The 18406-nt window shown below is 38.0% G+C and overlaps 1 protein-coding gene across 1 annotated transcript; it reads left to right on the top strand.

Moving 5' to 3' along the window:
• The first annotated feature begins 4450 nt into the window (after positions 1–4450).
• Positions 4451–6454, top strand: LOC115676365 (transcription factor RAX3-like). The gene is made up of 3 exons (XM_030599259.2): positions 4451–4750; positions 4919–5048; positions 5236–6454. Exons 1-3 carry the CDS (start codon positions 4615–4617, stop codon positions 6119–6121), a joined length of 1152 nt encoding a protein of 383 aa, XP_030455119.1. The 5' UTR covers positions 4451–4614; the 3' UTR covers positions 6122–6454.
• The last annotated feature ends 11952 nt before the right edge of the window (positions 6455–18406 follow it).

Here is an 18406-nt window from a genome sequence, read left to right as displayed (position 1 = left end):
GATTGGGGGTGGGGTGGGGTGTGGGGGATGGGGAGTTTAGGGGTTTGGAAGGGGTAGTAGTGTCGCCCTACGTATTTGGGTAGGGCCAGGTGACCCTCGTCGAGCCGCAAGTGATGGGCCAACGCCACTAGTAGGCCCTCGCTATTTCCATGCAAGTCGTAGACCCTCACTCGGCCACAAGCGTGAGTGGCCCCGACCCTGTCTACGATCATACAAGGGATGACCGACCCTTGTGGGGGTGGTGGGCCTGGTGGCAAATGGTCGCGCCACCACTGCAAGCCCTCTTCAGTGAAGGTGGGCGGCGCCTTCTAGAACCCCACTTCCTACCATGCTCCCTCCTTCTCTGTTTCTTTTTCTGCTGCTTCCATTTTTCATTGTTTTTATTTTTTGTCTTTTTTCAGATGCGGCGTCCACTTAGTGCCATATCAATGAAGCGCATTTTAGTAATATTAAAAATTTTCACGTCAATTTTTTCCATCCCTTAAATTGGAGAGAAATGACGGAGGTCCTTATTTGCACCCATTGATAAATTAGAAGACTTGATTGTTCAGTTATTCCTTTTATTCAACTTATGAATGGAGTTTGGCATATCATGGAATATACGACAACCCTCAGAAGTTCACATCCTGTCAAAGCCTCATATTTTTCTTTTCATTAGTGTCATCCAACTAGACTGATGTCACAGACCTTGAGAATAGGAGGAAGTCAAGGAGAGCACATGATTCCAGACCTACCTTCAACTCAAAAGCACAAATTAGTTAAGTGGATTCTTTTGCTGGACTTTTCGTTAGTTCACTAGTTATTGCGTTCACTCCTTGCATTTCACTTATGCAGCTCCAAGAACTCGAGTGAAGTGAAAGGTACAAACCTAGTAATGACTGTTACTTGTTGGGCATTGGTCGAGGTCATTTGGACAATTTGGGCCATACCTATTGTTGCGCCTGTATCCCATTGCTGGCCAAATCCCAAAAGAAAACCTTAGTCGACACTCGGGATAAAAAATAACACAATCTTTCGACCGCCACGGAAAAAGCCTAATCTTTTGCACATATGACAAAAATAACACAACCTTTCAATCATCTAAGAAAATGTCCGATATTTACCTTTAGAGCAGAGATGATACCCTTTACAGACTCCGTCCATTCTCACCGTGAAATGGCCACGCATCATCTTGCGTGTACTATTGTGCTAACGTACATAGTGAGCCACATCAACCAACACAAAAAACGACGTAGTTTTGAATATTGTAATCTTCATTACCAAATTTAGTTTATAAGTTTTCTCACCAAATTTCTTGCATTTTGCATTAATTAACATGGTTCGTTGTGCATGGCGCGTGGTGATCGAAAGGTGAGAATGGACGAAATTTGTAACAAGTGTCATTTTTGTCCCAGTGGATGAAAATTTGACTTCTTTTCTGGACGTTTGGAAGATTGTATCATTTTTATATCAGGTGCAAAAGGTTGGATTTTTTTTCTCGGATAGTCGAAAGATTATATTATATTTGTTCTAAGTGCGAACAATTGGCATTCTTTTTGGGATTTGGCCTTCCATTGTTGGCCAATCGTACCTCTCCCATTTTATTAAATTTCTTATCCAGAATTAAATTAGATAATCCTTTGTTATAAATAAAGTGAAGATAAGAGAGGATTGGTGGATTCGCGTGCTAGTAGTGAACTCCAAAAACGAAAAATCTCAGGCATGCCATGTTGATTGTCACTTGGCTTAAATGAATTAAAACTTCGACGCAATGCATTCAACAGATTATTGACAATTGAGAAAGGAATACAAACTCGATCTTGGATCCTTAATTCGGGAACTAGGACAGTTCAAGCACTCAATCGCATGCTCTTAAATTAGATGGCAAGAGATCTCGAGTAAAGAGTTTGGTTTTGACCATATTAAATCTATAATATAAGAAGGTAAAGATACATGAAATTAAATAACATAAAAGTAAACCCGAAAGTAAGTGTGACCCGACCCGAAATGAAAGCGCGACTGAACTGACCTGACTTGATACCCGAACCACATATATCACAAGTCATCGGGTCGGGTTTCTGGTTTTGAGGGTTTACTTTCTCCTTTGTATTTTAGTATTTTCTTCCAAAAATTAGTTGAAAATGATCTTTTACTTTCCCCACACGATTTATCCCACTTTAATGCCTTTACTTTTTATTCAATTTCTTGTGAGGACTTTATTCTTTCACTTTAAGCTTTTGAAAGACCAAAAGTTAAAATAATAAAAAAAAGACTAAAAGTTTGGAGCTTTGGCCAAGGCTACATCATTAAGGAACAAATGGTTACAAATGGAAAGCAATCACAGTTTCTTGCACCTTTATGTGTACGAATTCCCACACTTCCCTGTTTTGAATGAGCAGAGGAGGTGGACTTGCCAATTACTTCTAACTAATAATTTTCTTTCCTCTTTTTACTTATTTATTACTACTAAATACTGGGAAAATTAATTAGAATATAAGAAATTTGTATCTACAATATAAGAAAATCAAAGCAGGTTTATTTTCCTTATCCTTACCTTTCTCTAATTGTCTTGCGTTTTAGTTATTCATTTATTTGGTGATCTATGAAGTCACAATACTCTTGAGTCCGGTTTCACTCTCTTGGACATGCCGAGTACCTTGTTCTCTAACAATCTTGTGAAGTTTCTTATTTTTAATCTCATTTTTGTCGATTTTGGATCGAATCTTCAAATCTTCTCTTTTGATGAATTATATAGTTGAAATTAATTTGAAAAAAATTGGTAAGTCACAAATATGAAGGTTGGTCAGTCCATATAATAGTTGACAAACATAAGAAAAGTCCTTTTTTTCATAATTAAGAGAAGTTGGTAATATAAAAAAAAACATTAGCTAACTAAATTAAAAGTTTGTAACACGAAGTTAGTTGGTAACTTTTTGGTAACCGAGGATCCGCCACCATTCCCCGAGGATGAGCCCGCACAGGTAATCGGGGCGCCTATACCTCGGGGGAGACTAGCCCAGCAACCCACCGCCAGGGCCCCCCACTTAAATTACGGAACCGAGCGGGGATTCAAACCCAGAACCTATGAGGAGGGAAGGAAAGCGCCCACCAACTCGGCCATGCGCATGTGGGTAAGTTAGTTGGTAACTTGATAGTAACTCAAATGATAATTGATAACCCAAAACTAATTGATAACTTAATTGAAGAAAAGGTGCAAGTCACTCAAATAAAGGTTGATAAATTTATATAATGGATCGTAATATAAGACGTTGGCAAGAAAGGTAAAATATTTATAACAGATAAGAAAAGTTTTTTGTTTTGTTTTTTGTCAGAGATAAGAGAAGTTGGTGATTTAACAAAACCAAATATACGTCCGTAACTAATTCAAATAAGAGCTGGTAAAGCAAATGTAGTTGATAACTTAATCGAAAAAAAGTTAGCGATAACTCTAATTAAGATTTGAATTTCTAATGGGCTCGCAAGTAAGGTAAAGAGAAGTTGGCAATTCAATAAAAAAAGTTTGCAATTTTTACACAATAACCAAATAAATATTGTTAAGTAATTCAAATTAAAGTTGGTAAAGCGAAGTTAGTTAGTAACCAAATAACAGAAAAGTCGGTAAGTTACCCGAATAAAGGTAGTAAAGTTATATGAGAGTTGATAAATTTAAAGGTGTTTGTAAGAAAGACAAACCCTAATTGGTAAATGAAAACAAAATTTGATAAATTTAAAAAAAAGACAAATAAACGTTGATAAGTAACTTAAATAAGAGTTAGTAATCCACAACAAGTTGGTATTTTAATTATGAAAAAGTAGCAAGTCATTCAAATAAAAAATGGTAAATACAATAAGGATTGCTAATTGGAAGGTTTTGGTAAGAAAGACAAGAAAGTTAATAAAAAAGGAGAATAATTGATAATTCGCAGACTTAAAAAAAAAAAAGGTGACAATTTCATTAAATTGTCGGTATGATACCTACAAGTAACCTGAAAATTCTTGTAGTTAATTTTACTCCACATTTTTTTTGACATTTATTAGCTCTCTCAGGAGTCTATCAGTATTGAAAAAACATAATGTTTCTTTTGATATTAGATCATGCGAGTCTTACAAAGACAGAGCGTACATGATCTAGCTGTTGAGATCAATTGCGCATACATGGGCCAGTTTAGTCTAGTGAATGCGTGGGCAGTCAAACACTATCAGTTGTACTTCTATTACAATCCACCTATCTATACAATAGAGTACTATGATAATCCATAAAAAAGTAGGTGTAATAATGAAAACATCAGTATTGTTGGTCCCCCCTGTGGAATTCCAAGAGAAATCTCTCTGTGATTCATAAATTGATTCGCAGCCAACAAAGACAAGAAGAAAACACCTTGCTCTCTACCCTGTTCATATTATTAATTAAATAATCGAATTTTCTATACACAAAAAGAAAAGTGCTTCGTCTCTCTCCCTCTCATCACCCCACTCTGACTTTTTTAATAAACAAACACACCTATTCACAGACAACCATGTTTATCATCTTCTTCTCCCTCTCTCCCTCTCTCTTCTCTCTCTCTGAGCTATGTAACATCAATTAGATCGAAGCGAGAAGGATCGAATAGAGGGGACTCGAGAAGATACGTCGACATGGGGAGAGCTCCTTGCTGCGACAAGGCCAACGTGAAGAAAGGTCCATGGTCACCCGAGGAAGACGCCACGCTCAAGTCTTACATTGAGAAGCATGGTACTGGTGGTAACTGGATCGCTTTGCCCCAAAAAATAGGTACTATCAACCTTGAAAACATCAAACAAACCACCCAAATCATACGAATGTTCTGTCTTTTACATATATGATTTAGGTTTTGATGACAAAAAAAAAAAAAAAACCTAGGAGTATGTCGTTTTATTTTTCCCAATTTTCAATAATTGTTTCTTGGCGATCCTTGATTAGGTCTTAAGAGATGTGGGAAGAGCTGCCGCCTCCGATGGTTGAACTATCTCCGCCCGAACATCAAGCACGGGGGCTTCTCCGAAGAAGAAGATAACTTGATTTGTAACCTCTACATAAGTATTGGAAGCAGGTACATATGACTACATACTCAAAAAACTTTTGCAGTCGATTAAATACGCAACATCTTGATAGGTAATCTAGATTGGCTCTTAATATCAGTGGAAGTTGTTAATTTAGTTAGGTTCCAGGCTCTACTGTCTTGAGAATGTTACAAAGAACAATTGCTGATTTCTTTTGTTGGTTTTGGGCATGAACAGGTGGTCTATAATCGCAGCACAATTACCAGGAAGAACAGATAATGACATAAAGAACTATTGGAACACGAGGCTGAAGAAGAAGCTTCTGGGCAAGCAAAGAAAAGACCCCAATGCAAGAAGAGGAAGTGGAAGCTTGAAGCAAGAATTGAAGAGAGGAATATCACTTGGAAAAAGTAATATTAGTTCCGTGGACTATTCTTTCACCTGCAACAACAACAGCACTCAAATCACTCCATATTGGCCACAACTTCCTTCTACACCAATGCAATACACAATGCACGGAGCAGCAACAGCAACAACTGCTCTTAGTGACCATGCATCGATCCGGAAGCTGCTCATCAAGCTCGGAGGGAAGTTTTCTGACAACAGCAATTATCTCCCAGTCAATTATGATTCTGCAAGCTATCAGTTCTCAAGCGAGGGCTCGACGTCGTCTTCGTCATCGCAAAACCCTTATGATCCATCGCTCATTGGAAACATTGACCCCAACTCAGGACACGCTTCTCAATTTGTCCATAGCCAGTACGACTTGGATGCAGCAGGTAATTCGCAGATGCCACAAGCAGAGGGGGGTAATTTCCCGGCTGAGCTCGGGGAGTTAATGGGAACCAGCAACCTGAACAACACACAGAGGTTTGAGGGGTTGGAGTTCTTGCTAGGGGAAGAGATGATGATGATGATGGGGAATAATAATGACGGTATTGCTTGTGGAGGTGGTGGCTTTATTAATGGGTGGGATGACATGAGCTCTCTGGTCTATCCTTCTCTGATCACTTCCACTCCAAGCTGTGAAGCTGCTCATCAACAAGGTTTGGTTCAAGATTGCAGTCTCGATCATCAGTTGAGTTGTGTCGGGGCACGATCCGTGACGACATGTGGGGAGTGAGTTTAATCATTACATGTGCTTGTCGATTACTTATTTGCACATCGCTCATCGTCTTAAATGCTGGGATATCATGAAATCCATAGTGCTTAATGATTTCGCGTTTACAGTGATCAGACTTCGAGGCTTGTTAGTGATGAGAAGATGGTAATGGTGTTTGAAGGAACCCTAATTAATGAAATGAACATATCTCAGTGAAGGCTTGTTTGTTTTCTTTTTCCCCTTTCTGTGGGCTTTTTCTCCTTGCTTGGTGGTAACTATAGTAATGTAACATTGAGTCTGTCGTGATAAAAGTTGTTCTCTGTATAATTATTGGTTTAGCATTTGAACTTTAAACTTCTCCTTTGTGTTGATGATCGATATTGTATGGATTAGGAATACCTTTTAGGCTGCTGAAGAGAACTAGTTTTGGTCGTTTTTCTCTTGATGATGGCCATGCAAGTTCAACGTGTGCTTTTCGAGAAGGATGTTTGGCATTTGCATTACAGACGAGGAATTCAATTTGTGTATTGTTTGTTTGAAAGCGAATGATTGAAATGGGGCATTCAACAAACACAAAGACTCCTTGGAAACATAAACAGAAAGCACCTAGAGCTCCATAGATGCTTTTGACATATTGGGCAGGCACGGTTTGCGAAGAGCTCTCTCTTTCTCTCTCCCTAATCACGTTAGCTGCATCAATCAGTTAATTATCTAACTAATTGTATTTTTAAAAGGAAAAGAAAATTAACAGTGCAACACTTATATTGTTATCATTTGACATATTGACATGATATTACTAAATCAATAAAGTATTTTCATTTTTAAGATACATGAATGATACATTCATATTTCTAATGAAGTAAAATATACTTGTTTAAATGCTTGCGGTGCCCAATATACCACGTTGTGTAAAATTAATTAAACACTAATTAATTGCATGTCGTTTGTCATTCCATGAGCAGAGGGGCATTTCAATGGAAGTAAGGTAAACATCCTTTTTGATTTGGGTAGGTATAGGCGGGAATCTTTGTGGAAGAAACATAGCTGGCTATTCAGCCTAATTTCTATGCTAATGCTTTCATGTTCATCTCCAATTTGTGAACACTCATGCAATTTGATTAATGTCAGATTAATAGGCTAGTCTCTAGGAATCACCAATTAAATGTAGAATGACTTTTTTTCTGTCCCTAACCAGCTGACCTTGGTTCTCCATTCATCTCTTTCACACTTCTATATGTAGAATCTATATCAGAGTCGTCCAAAAAGGCTCACATCTAGGATCACCAACACATTTTCATTGGTCACATCCTACGCGGGACAACTATAGTTTAGGGGATACAAAGCAACAACTGATTTTTCGTCCTCCTGGTCCTAAAAGGTTCATATTTTTAGGGTTGAAATTGAAATGTGGGATGTTGATAGGCTACACATTTAGTTTATGTATCCTAGGTCATTGGAGCTAGTTTTCTCAGTCATCACGGATCTTACTTCTAGCTATATGTTGTGCAAGTCATCAAAAAAACCTACATTCAACATGATTTTTCGTTATCAGGAGGTCCCAATCCCGCGAGGAAATTTGCCAAAGCGACAAGTTCGAGTGATCATTTCCCATCAATTTATCAGCCACCCAAGTCAATCTTTGTCGCGTATAAGCTAGAGATTATCTATTAGATGGATTTTGGCATTTGGAGTGTGGGGAGCAAAGGGATGTCTTCACATTTTCTCAAACTTGCTTCTTAATTCTTTTCATAACCTTTCAAGACAATTTAGTAGTTGGAAAACGGAATAAATAATCGACCCCAAACTTAATATTCATTTTCGGGGAGTTAAAGCTGGATCAACCATTATGCTTATGGTGGTTTGAGGAATGAAGCGAGATCACCAAAAAAAAATTGCAAGTTAATAAAGAAACTACAGCCACAAGCTTCTTTGAGGCGGCGTATGTTTTTTAGTTCGCCCTTCATATTGAAAAGCCTATCTTGACTTGCAGTATTATCTCTCGTCGGTTGAGTAGCTGATTGTGCAAGAGGCTCTGAGCATGATTCAAAATACAGAAGCTGAACGATCTCGTGGGAATAGATTGACAGAGATGGGCGTCGAACTTAATCTATTATGAATCTATTATGATAAGCATGGATGTTCTGTTAATGCATGACTGTTATCTCGGTTTAAATCAAGAAAAAAGCATGAATTCGCATGTTATTTGAGCGAATGTCGCACTATCATTTGGATTTTAGCCTCTCGCTTCCATTGCCCTTCTTAAAAAGTATACGGAGTTCTCAATTACTTGAGCTTACTCATTTTCTCCTTTCCAATACAGCAAAAGCAAATACTGATCCTCCTTGGAACTGAGAAAATTGGCATAGAGTCTCTCCATTCTTGACATGACCAGAATGAAGGACTCTAGGTTTTAGCCTAAAGTTCAGAGACTACATTGAACAAATTAAAAGTTTAGGGATCAAATTGCACATTGGGTCAAAGTTCGGGGACTATTTGTGTCATTATCCCAAAAACAAAAGAAAAGGAAAGGAGAACTTCCATGTCAAAAACCCGAGAGAATATATGATGGGATGAAAATAGGAGTATATTTTCCTCTAAACCTGGTTGGAAAAAACTATCTATTATATCCTACGATCAAGCTTACTGGTAGTGGCAATTAGGGCTTGCAATGCTTGTTTATCTAGATTACCATTCTTTACTGTTCTTTTTTAAGATGACGAGAAAGCCTAATGTTGGTCGGTAAAATTTTCCGAATTCATGAAATATCCTTCTAACCGCATGAATCGTGCAAGAAGTGAGTCGAAACCCGCATAGACTTGATCGAAAATTCAAATTTCTACTCTGTCTTCACTCCCAAAATTTGAATATATAGTAAAGATTGACAACATGGCATATTATTCTTACATGCCATGTTTAAGTCTCCCGGACTCAGCTTTTAAAGTAGAAAAGATCGACAAAAGCAGCCCCAACATGATTGATTACAGGTGTAAGATGCAAGTTCAGATTAATTATAAGATAATGTTTGAGTGTTGACTTTGCATTGGTTGGTAAGAATTGGTCATGATTTGTTGGATTTAGTTGACATGGTTTGAATCCTTTTTAACTGTTTTTGTCAAGCTATTCCACAGAGAGGTTGGTCCCATTATGGCCTGTACCAAACTCTTGGGTTATAGTCTCTAAAGGCATAGAAATGACAAAATCATAAATCGGTGAGTCAAAGGGAAATAATTGTTATTAGGTGCGGCCATATAGGTGTATCCATTGGTATGCCACGTTTCTTTTGACCAATATATGAGTGGTTGTGTGCAATTGTGCATTATATACTCACACTCAAACGCATTTTTGTACAAACTGACTACACAAGAGCTAATGGCACTTCGAGTAGCTAGGAAAGGTGTCTCTTAGATGGCATAGTCGTTGCAAATGACTGTATTTTGTAAGACTTTTTTATATATCAAAGATAAGGATTGGGATCCTCTCAAGTTAGGAGAAACTTACGTCTTCAATTTAACGTGAGAGATTGACGCATGAACAAAGATTATGGATGATATAGATTTATTGTCTCATTGTTTTGTTCCCTTTTTTCCCCTACTTCTTCCCCACTTTGCCCTTCTCTTCCCCGAGAGCGACACCTACTGCATAGACTCCTCATGTTTGCCGCCCAGCCACCACTATCAATCTCCTTCGAAACCGCGTGACACCACTGCCTACGTCGCCGGTGATGCCCATCTCTCTCTCTCTCTCTCTCTCTCTCTCTCTCTCTCTCTCTCTCTCTCTCTCTCTCTCTCTCTCTCTCTCTCTCTCTCTCTCTCTCTCTCTCTCTCTCTCACTCATTGGCGTGCGAGTGTGTTTTCAATGGTGTGTTTTCAATGGTTCGATCTAAGGTTGTGATCTTTGTGGTTGTGAGCATCGCACTCAAGATCTGCTTCATTCGGGGGAGAGGGAGAGAGAGTTAGAGAGTTTCTTAGGTGAATTTACTTTTTTTTTGTCGAATTTACTTAAAGTAAGGGGTATTTTGCTCATTTTGGATTACTGGACCAGTGTAGGGTTCCCCTAACTAGAAAGGATCCCTATCTACAAAGTAAAATGCTTATCTACTGTATAACAAGGTATAAACCTCCATCTGTTGAAACTTCATTTCTAATTCTTGACGAAGATGAGATGAAATTTATCACCAAAGCGGTGCTTAGAGTTGGGGGAACTCGAATAGAAGTGGTGAAAATCATGACAAGTAGAGAAAAGAAAATTGGGCAATACATATTATTGATATTGTCTTAAAGATGGTGATTTCCTCGAATAGATACGTTATCCAATGCAATCGGGCACCATGAAAATGCTTTTTCTATGATGCAAGCCCATACTGAAATGTTCTTTTCTTAGTCCACATATTAAGAGAAGACCTGAACCAATTGGAACTTGTTTGATAGCCAATGAAAAAAAAGGAACAATCAATATAATCTATTCGAAGTGCAAAATACAAATAAATGGTCAAGAGTTATGCTTTTTTGAAAGGACATAACGTTTCCCCAAAATGAAAGTAATAATAAATTAATTAATTAATTTAAAGTTATTCTTATACATACAAAATACTATAACACTCAGTCTACTAACGTAAGGCTTAAAAGAAGATATTATTAAATTCATTCTATCCAAATAATAAAATGCTTATTGACCCGTATACCAAGGAATAAACCTCTCACAACTTCATTTCAAATTCCTGAGGGTGAGATGAAATTGCCAAGAGACGGAAAAACTTAATAAAATGTCTTGTGTAAATTCATTTGATTATATAAAAATATTCAAATTTTGAAATACGGCGAGCCTCATGTTGAGCTCCAAAGAAAAAAGGAATGAACTCACACCATTTCACTATTGAACCGTCATTACTTCTATCCACCGGAATAAACCTGTCGGATATTTCTTTCCCTCATTTGCCTTAAGCACATAATCCTTGCTAAAACATCGTGTTATCGATGTAAGTAAGAACTGCTGTCATATCCTATCACTAGTTAAGGTACGCATGCATTGAATTTCTTCATGAGAGCAATTTTCCAGTCATCAATTTAGCTAGTTTAGAGCATATGAACGCAGGAACTGAGTTGATTCGGCTAATCAGATCAAGGGAAATAGCAAGTCGAGTGAAGGAATCTCTGTCACAAATTAAAGATAGATCGTACAGACTAGACTATCAAACTACTAGTTTAAAAAATGCGATTAATTAGTGGCCCTAATCTCATTGAAAACGATGATTAGTGATCCTCCAGGAAACGAACAAATGGACCTGTTCTTTTCGGTACGCCTAAGACTAAACTAACAAGTTAGTTTAGCAGTGTGATCCACAAGGAGAGAGAAGAGAAATGCAGTACCTTCATGATTGACAGACAAATATTATTTTTTTACTCATTGCATGTTCTTTTTAGGGCCAGATTCTTTATCACTGGTTTAGTGTTCGCTCGCTACCATATCAGTGCATGAGTTTTGCTGCTCGGAATCCACAGTATCCTAGAACATGTCTGTCTGGCACACTTATCCCCAGCTACATTCTTGTTCTGACACTCACCACAATATTCTAAAGATGATAATATATACCTTGATTTAGGGAAAATCAATAATATATACAATAGGGAATAATCACATTACTGATAGAATTGGTCCATATTATACCTTTTTTTTTAACTTAGGAAAGAAATTAAAGTAATTTGACGAAAACCCTTATTGGTACATAAATTCTGTCCATGTATATATAATCATATTAGGCATAGTTAGGGTGTAGCGCTCAAGAACTGTAAGGATTTACTTATTTTCTCGGTTTACAAAGAGGAAAGGGATTGATGCCAATCACATTTCGGAATGTCAATTAACACAACAGTCACAAACCCCACGCGATTGTGAAATTCGAGCAGTTGGCATAGAAAAGCAAGACCAAATCACTATTTCACCTTTGTTAACAACTTGAACTCACCTACCTGTTGAAATGAGACGCATGTAGGCAACCAAAGGCATTACTTCTCTGGCGAGCACTCAACTGTTACTGATCCAACCAGCTGATCGCAATCGAAATCATTTACTATTACATCAAGATAAGGCTTTCCGTTCATCCAACCATATACCATCATCATCATATCTTTGGTGTTTGCGGTTGTCAAGTTACGGACAACTCTGTAAAGCACAAGATGTTCAATCGACGTCCACCTAAGAATAAATTAGCTCTTGTGTGGACGAAGAGGAGACTCTGACAGTCAGTGAAATCAAGACAAGCTTAAAGTTTAGCTAAACTAAGCCCTCACCCGTAAAGCGAGCAGGAATATCCTCTCGGGGAAGAAGCAGACCAGATGGGGCTCTAGGCAAGAGACCAAAGCACTAAACAAAATTGACCTTGCTTCAGGCACGTTCCGTCAACTTAATGACGATAATAAGCACCAAAAGCATCAGAAATTTAGGCCTATTGGGACGAATAATGCCCTAGGTGTGACAACGGCCAAACGACGACTTCTGTCACTGAATAAAGTTTCATGTCTAGACACCCTCGATTATAAAAATCGAGCACTTGGATCAATAATCCGAATAAAACCCTTTTTTTATGCGGTGATAATGACACTCACCAGCACGAAAATAGACCTGAAAAGGCTTGTTCTCATTATGAAATTGGTTTTTTCTATAAAAAAATTCAATATAAACCCAGATCAGTAGAATTCAGTGGAATTGTTTATTATTATTATTACGAGGAGAATATAAAAGAATATAACAGTCGGTGGCCTCTCACTCCTTTGTCAGAAAAAATGGATAAATAAGAGAATGATTGGAGTTCTTGCAATGGATTTTGACATCTCATGTTATGTTTTTTTTTTTTCAACAATATTTTGTTTGCCTACTTTATGTATTATTCTAAAGGAGCAGCACATAAATGTAGAATCCCGACGATAATACCCCCACACAAAGAAATAATTCAAGGACATTCTCTGACACCTACGTATAAAGAAATGTTGAATTTGAAAAGAGTGAGATTCCGGAGTGCATGATCTTGTGAACGTGAATTGGCATGTGTGGATGCTTCTACTTGGAGCATACTAGGTTATTAATAACAAGGTAATCTGTTAGTCGGCTCAAGATTTATATATAAGTGTGTGTGTCAATACTTTGAGAATCGAGATCAAATCGTAGTCATTCAAAGGGTTTTGTGCTGCAGACTAAACCCATCTGAATATCTTGTTAAAGAAACATTATAGTGATGATTTGCTAGAAAGTCTAAAAGGTAATGGCGGAATAATCCAGTTATAATGGAGTGTGGTGTTAGGCGATATGAACATCCGCGATGCTATTTGACAAATGTAGTTTGAACGGAGTATCATGTAATTAAGAATTATTATCTCCCAAAAGTAAACCTGTCAAATGGGTCCAGAACCCATTTATGAACCCACGTTTGTTTAAATGGGTCGCTAATGGGTCATTCTTTTTTTTCCAGATCAGCCTTAATGGGTTTCAAACAAAAGAAGGCCAAAATATATGGGTCTTAAATGGGTATATTGTGAACCCATTTATGACCCATTTGATAACCCATTATGAAAAGCCTGGCTGATGTCTCCCTCTCGCTTCACGATCTTCTCTCCGTCTTCTTCGCAGCCACCTCCGCCGCTATCGCCAACTTTGCGCCGCCCCTCTCCGGTGCACCGCCCATCTCCGTCATAGCCGAGGTTCTCCGACGACTCAATATCGCCCGTCCTGCACTCCGCGCAAACCCTAAACTCCGTTTCTTGCGGCTAAATCCCTCCGATCGCCACTAAATTCCTGAGGACCATCTGAGCCTACGACTCCGCCACCACCGCCTCGACTCCCGCCGTCCCAAGCGCCTCTGGTATGCGCTCACGAAGTTCGCTCCTCCGATGACGAACTAGAGATCCCACAAACTAATAGAGATCCCAAGTTCACCAATTTCGTCGAGGTGAGAATGTTCGATCTTTTTCCCTACAGTTGCTTTCTTTTGCTTCGCCGATCCTTGAATTTTGTCACTAAAGTTAGGAGTTAGGACCATCGATGAACTCAAGTTTATTGAACCCAAGGAGAATTTCTTCAAACCTTCCACAACTTGGAGCCTTCGACCTTTCCAGCTTTCGTTGAGCGTGCAAGTTCAGAACATCATTCGATCGCTCCTTGTTGTTGCTAGCACGAAAATTGTTCTCGTCTGAGATTATATCAATAACTGTCGATTCAGGCTTGATGATCTCGTGCTGATTTATTGGGTTGTGATTCTCACTGTCTCATTGCTGCATGCTGCCATTTAAGCGAATGCACATTAAGTGTTTGTTGAAATGCCTGAGTCGTGTTAGTATAAATACGAACCCGACTGAGATCATCTTTGTCTGCTTAAATCTAATTGACGTTCACTTTTGAGTCCATTCCCGAAGAGTCTCAGCCTTGATAGGCTGAATTTGTGTTTGGGCGTGAGAGTAAGATAAATAAAAGGTTCAAAAGGAAAGGGAAAAAAAATTGAACTTCGTGGTGGTCTGAAAAAATGAAAAATATATATAAGATAAACTAAAAAATTAAATAAATGAATAGGAAAAATAGGTCTTGATTAGGTTGTTTTGTCTAAGATGCATACGTACTATTTACATGTTTAACTTATTTTTTATTAGTTTGTCACTTTCTTTCCAATTTAATTGTGGTCCTAACTCCTAACTTCAGCTCTTACGATCCATACCAGAGGCGCTGGGTTGCTGGGTTTCTAGGTTCATCGATTGGTGGTCAATAGAGATCCCAAGTTCACCAATTTCGTCGAGGTGAGAATGTTCGATCTTTTTCCCTACAGTTGCTTTCTTTTGCTTCGCCGATCCTTGAATTCTGTCGGCTCTTTTGTGCGAATGCGCTGTGAGCTCGGTGTTATGTGGGTCATTCCCATTGATTGGTGTGGTCACAGCGATTGTTGGTGGACTGGGTTTCTGGATTTTCTGGAAAACCTCCATTGGATGAGCTATTTTTTCGTAGTTTTCTTTAGTTTTAAATGTTCCTCTCATATTTGACTTTACACCGAAAGTCTCATTTGTTGTTGCATCCACTCACTGTCTTAATGTTCGTCCATAAGGTTGCTGTTTGTTTGGAGCTTTTTGTATAGTCTTGTAGGATGGGCAGCTGGATGCTGTAATTTTTTGATGGATAGTGGAGACTTGGGTTTTGGGGTTTAAAATTCCAAGTGACTCATTATTAATTTGATTAACATTTCCATGTATGAACTCAGTCTTTACCCCTTATGTTGAACTCATAACGTGCAATCATGAACTTATTATAATTTATGTTTTCTCTGACTAATTAGCTGAAATGTCAAGAGCTAACGAGGATCGAGAAGAATATTCAACTACCGAACAATTCGAAAGACGTAGAATTGCATCCATAGTTCATATCAAGGAATACAGCAAGAAGTGAAGCACATATCAAGGAATACAGCAAGAAGTGAAGCACATATCAAGGAATACAGCAAGAAGTGATGTGATCAAAGTTTATGAGAAAGAGAAGGGAAATTTGAAATCCAACTTAGTGTCTCTTTCGAGCCGGATATGTTTGACTTCTGATCTATGGACTTCTGTCACTACTGATCATTATATGACGGTCACTGCCCATTACATCAATGAGGATTGGGAATTGCATTCAAAAGTCTTGTGTTTCTCCTATGTGCCGCCCCCGTATAGTGGTGCCATTCTTTTGGAAAAATTCCTGACTTTGTTAAGAGAGTGGGGTATTGAGAGAAAGATTTTCAGCATTACATTAGATAATGCATCATACAATGACAATATGGTTGATATTTGGAAAAATACACCCTCTGTGAGATCCTCTTTGTTATGTGATGGACAATTTTTTCATGTACGTTGTGGTGCACACGTTTTGAATCTCATTGTACAGGAAGGTCTAAAGGTTATTGATGGATCATTACATAATATTAGAGAATCTGTCAAGTATGTGAGAGCTACACAAGGGAGGAGAGTAAAATTTGCCGAATGTATAGCACAATCGTGCTTGAAGACAAGTAAAAAGGTACGTCAAGATGTGGCTACTAGATGGAACTCTACGTACCAAATGCTTGAAGGTGCACTTTTCTTTGAATGTGCATTTTCACATTTGAAGTTAATTGATTGTAACTTTGTCACATGTCCATCATCTGAAGATTGGGTCAGAGCAAAGAAAATTGCATTCTTGTTGAAACCCTTTTATGATATTTCTACTCTCTTCTCTGGAGTTAGATATCCCACGGCGAATTTATATTTTTATGGAGTATGGCAGATTCAATTTCGTTTGATACAAGCAAGGGATGCTGAGGATGAAGCTATTAGTTTTATGGCTATGGCAATGCTCAAAAAGTTTGAAAAATATTGGAAGTGTTATAGCGTTGTGTTATCTTTTGCAGCTATATTAGATTCTCGCTATAAGCTACACTTGTTAGAGTTTTGCTATTCGAAGTTGGACATGGATGATCATGTGGAATTTGTACGGAGCATTCGAGAAAAGCTGTATATGCTTTTTGATGAATATGTGACCTCTATGTCTAGAGATGATCACTTTACTTCTTCAACTAGTCGAGGTAACATTTCAATTGAGGACATTGGGAACATTGGGGACAACATTGATGAGTATGATTTATTTGAGAGTGAACATTTTGGATCGCAATCTACTAAGTCACAGTTGGATTTGTATTTGGAGGAGAATAGGCTTGATAGAAAGAAGTACGCGGATCTCAATGTACTTGATTATTGGAAGACTCATTCTCATCGGTATCCTGAGTTGTCTCTCATGGCACGCGATATATTGAGCATTCCTATCACTACCGTTGCCTCAGAGTCAGCCTTTAGCATTGGAGGACGCATTTTAAATAAATATCGTAGTTCCCTTTCGCCTGAAAGCGTAGAGGCCGAGCTGTGCACTAGAGATTGGTTATTTGGAGTTCCGCCTGAGGAAGAATTGGATGAGGAGTCTCTCATCGTCGACTTTCAAGACTATTTGCATTAGGTACTTTTTTCATCTCATTCTTTTGGTTTACTCATATGATTTAATGCACTTGTCTTCATAATGATGTATTCTTGGTATACTTGGTGGTGCTATGACTTATAATCAGAGTCAATGCTTTTCTTTTTCAGGTTCTAGACTGGGTGTTGGGTCATAATGAGGAGGTACACGAAAAGCTACACTTTTCCACAAGATTCTTGCATGCAGATGGGTTCAAGAAAGGAGTTGCATCTTGATTTTCTCATGATTCCTTTTTCATATTCACAATTTGTGATTCTGATTTCTGAATGCTGGCAAGGGAGGTGAACTCATGATGAGACCGCAATCATTGGTGGAGCTCTAGATTTGACTGAGTAGGTTTAGAGCTACTAAATCTAGACATCTTATTTTCTTCTTCATGTAAATCATAAATTCTTGCTTGGCTAGATTATTTCTTTACCTCCTCTGTTGGGTGAGAATCTTTGTTTCCATCTGTACTACAACAGCTAACATTGTAGACATTGTGACACCTTTCTGATATTTGATTGATCATTGCAAAACTTGCATAGTTTGTCACCATGGTGGCCATAATCTAGCAGTGGATGAAGGATTCAAGAATGCCTTCGCACCAGGAGGAGGAAGAGGTGCGGCGGGAGAACAAGTGGGCATTTAAGACAAATATATTTTGGCCTTCTTATTTTTAAAGCCCATTATGGCTGCTTTGAAAAAAAGGAATGACCTATTATCGACCCATTTAAGCAAACATGAGTGGATTTTGGACCCATTTGATAGGTCTATAATGTATATGCTTTTGAACCTAGAACCTGATTTTATGAATTTATTATTATAATTATTGACTTTATTATTTTATATTTGTGCACTTCTTTATGGGCAATTAAAATTAAAAAATATTGTATCAAATAATGTATTATTAAACGGCTGTTATCCGACTAAAAAAAAATAACAGGTGTTAATTTTTTAAGATCTCATTTATATTTAATTCAAAACTAAAAATCAAATCCATTTCAGGATTTGTGAAAAAAAAAAAGAAAGAAAGAAAAAGAAAAAGTTAAAAAATTAATTTTTAAAATTATAACAATTGTCCACAAATTAGCAATATTGAGTTAAATATGGATGTGTTTTAGCAATACGGGTTGGGTCGGGTATGGATCGGGTCGGGTATGGGTCAAGAAAATTGCATTGCGTATAAATGGGTCATAAACGGGTTAACGGGTCAGTTTGGGTCGGACCATTTATGACCCGACCCAAACCCAACCCAACGCACCCATTTGACACCCCTACCCAAAAGGTTATGAGATTGGCTAATATAGGCTTTAT

The sequence above is a fragment of the Syzygium oleosum genome, unplaced genomic scaffold (genome assembly GCF_021117445.2).
Source record: "Syzygium oleosum isolate NSW1041296 unplaced genomic scaffold, Sole_v2.1 Sole_v2.05, whole genome shotgun sequence".
Classification (NCBI taxonomy): Eukaryota; Viridiplantae; Streptophyta; class Magnoliopsida; order Myrtales; family Myrtaceae; genus Syzygium; species Syzygium oleosum.
This window is presented reverse-complemented; position numbering and strand designations above follow the sequence as displayed.

Coding starts and splice junctions, on each gene's coding strand:
- LOC115676365 (XM_030599259.2), top strand. CDS start 4,615: ATGGGGAGAGCTCCTTGCTGCGACAAGGCCAACGTGAAGAAAGGTCCA. Junction 4,751..4,918: donor CGCTTTGCCCCAAAAAATAG/GTACTATCAACC, acceptor ATCCTTGATTAG/GTCTTAAGAGATGTGGGAAG. Junction 5,049..5,235: donor TACATAAGTATTGGAAGCAG/GTACATATGACT, acceptor GGGCATGAACAG/GTGGTCTATAATCGCAGCAC.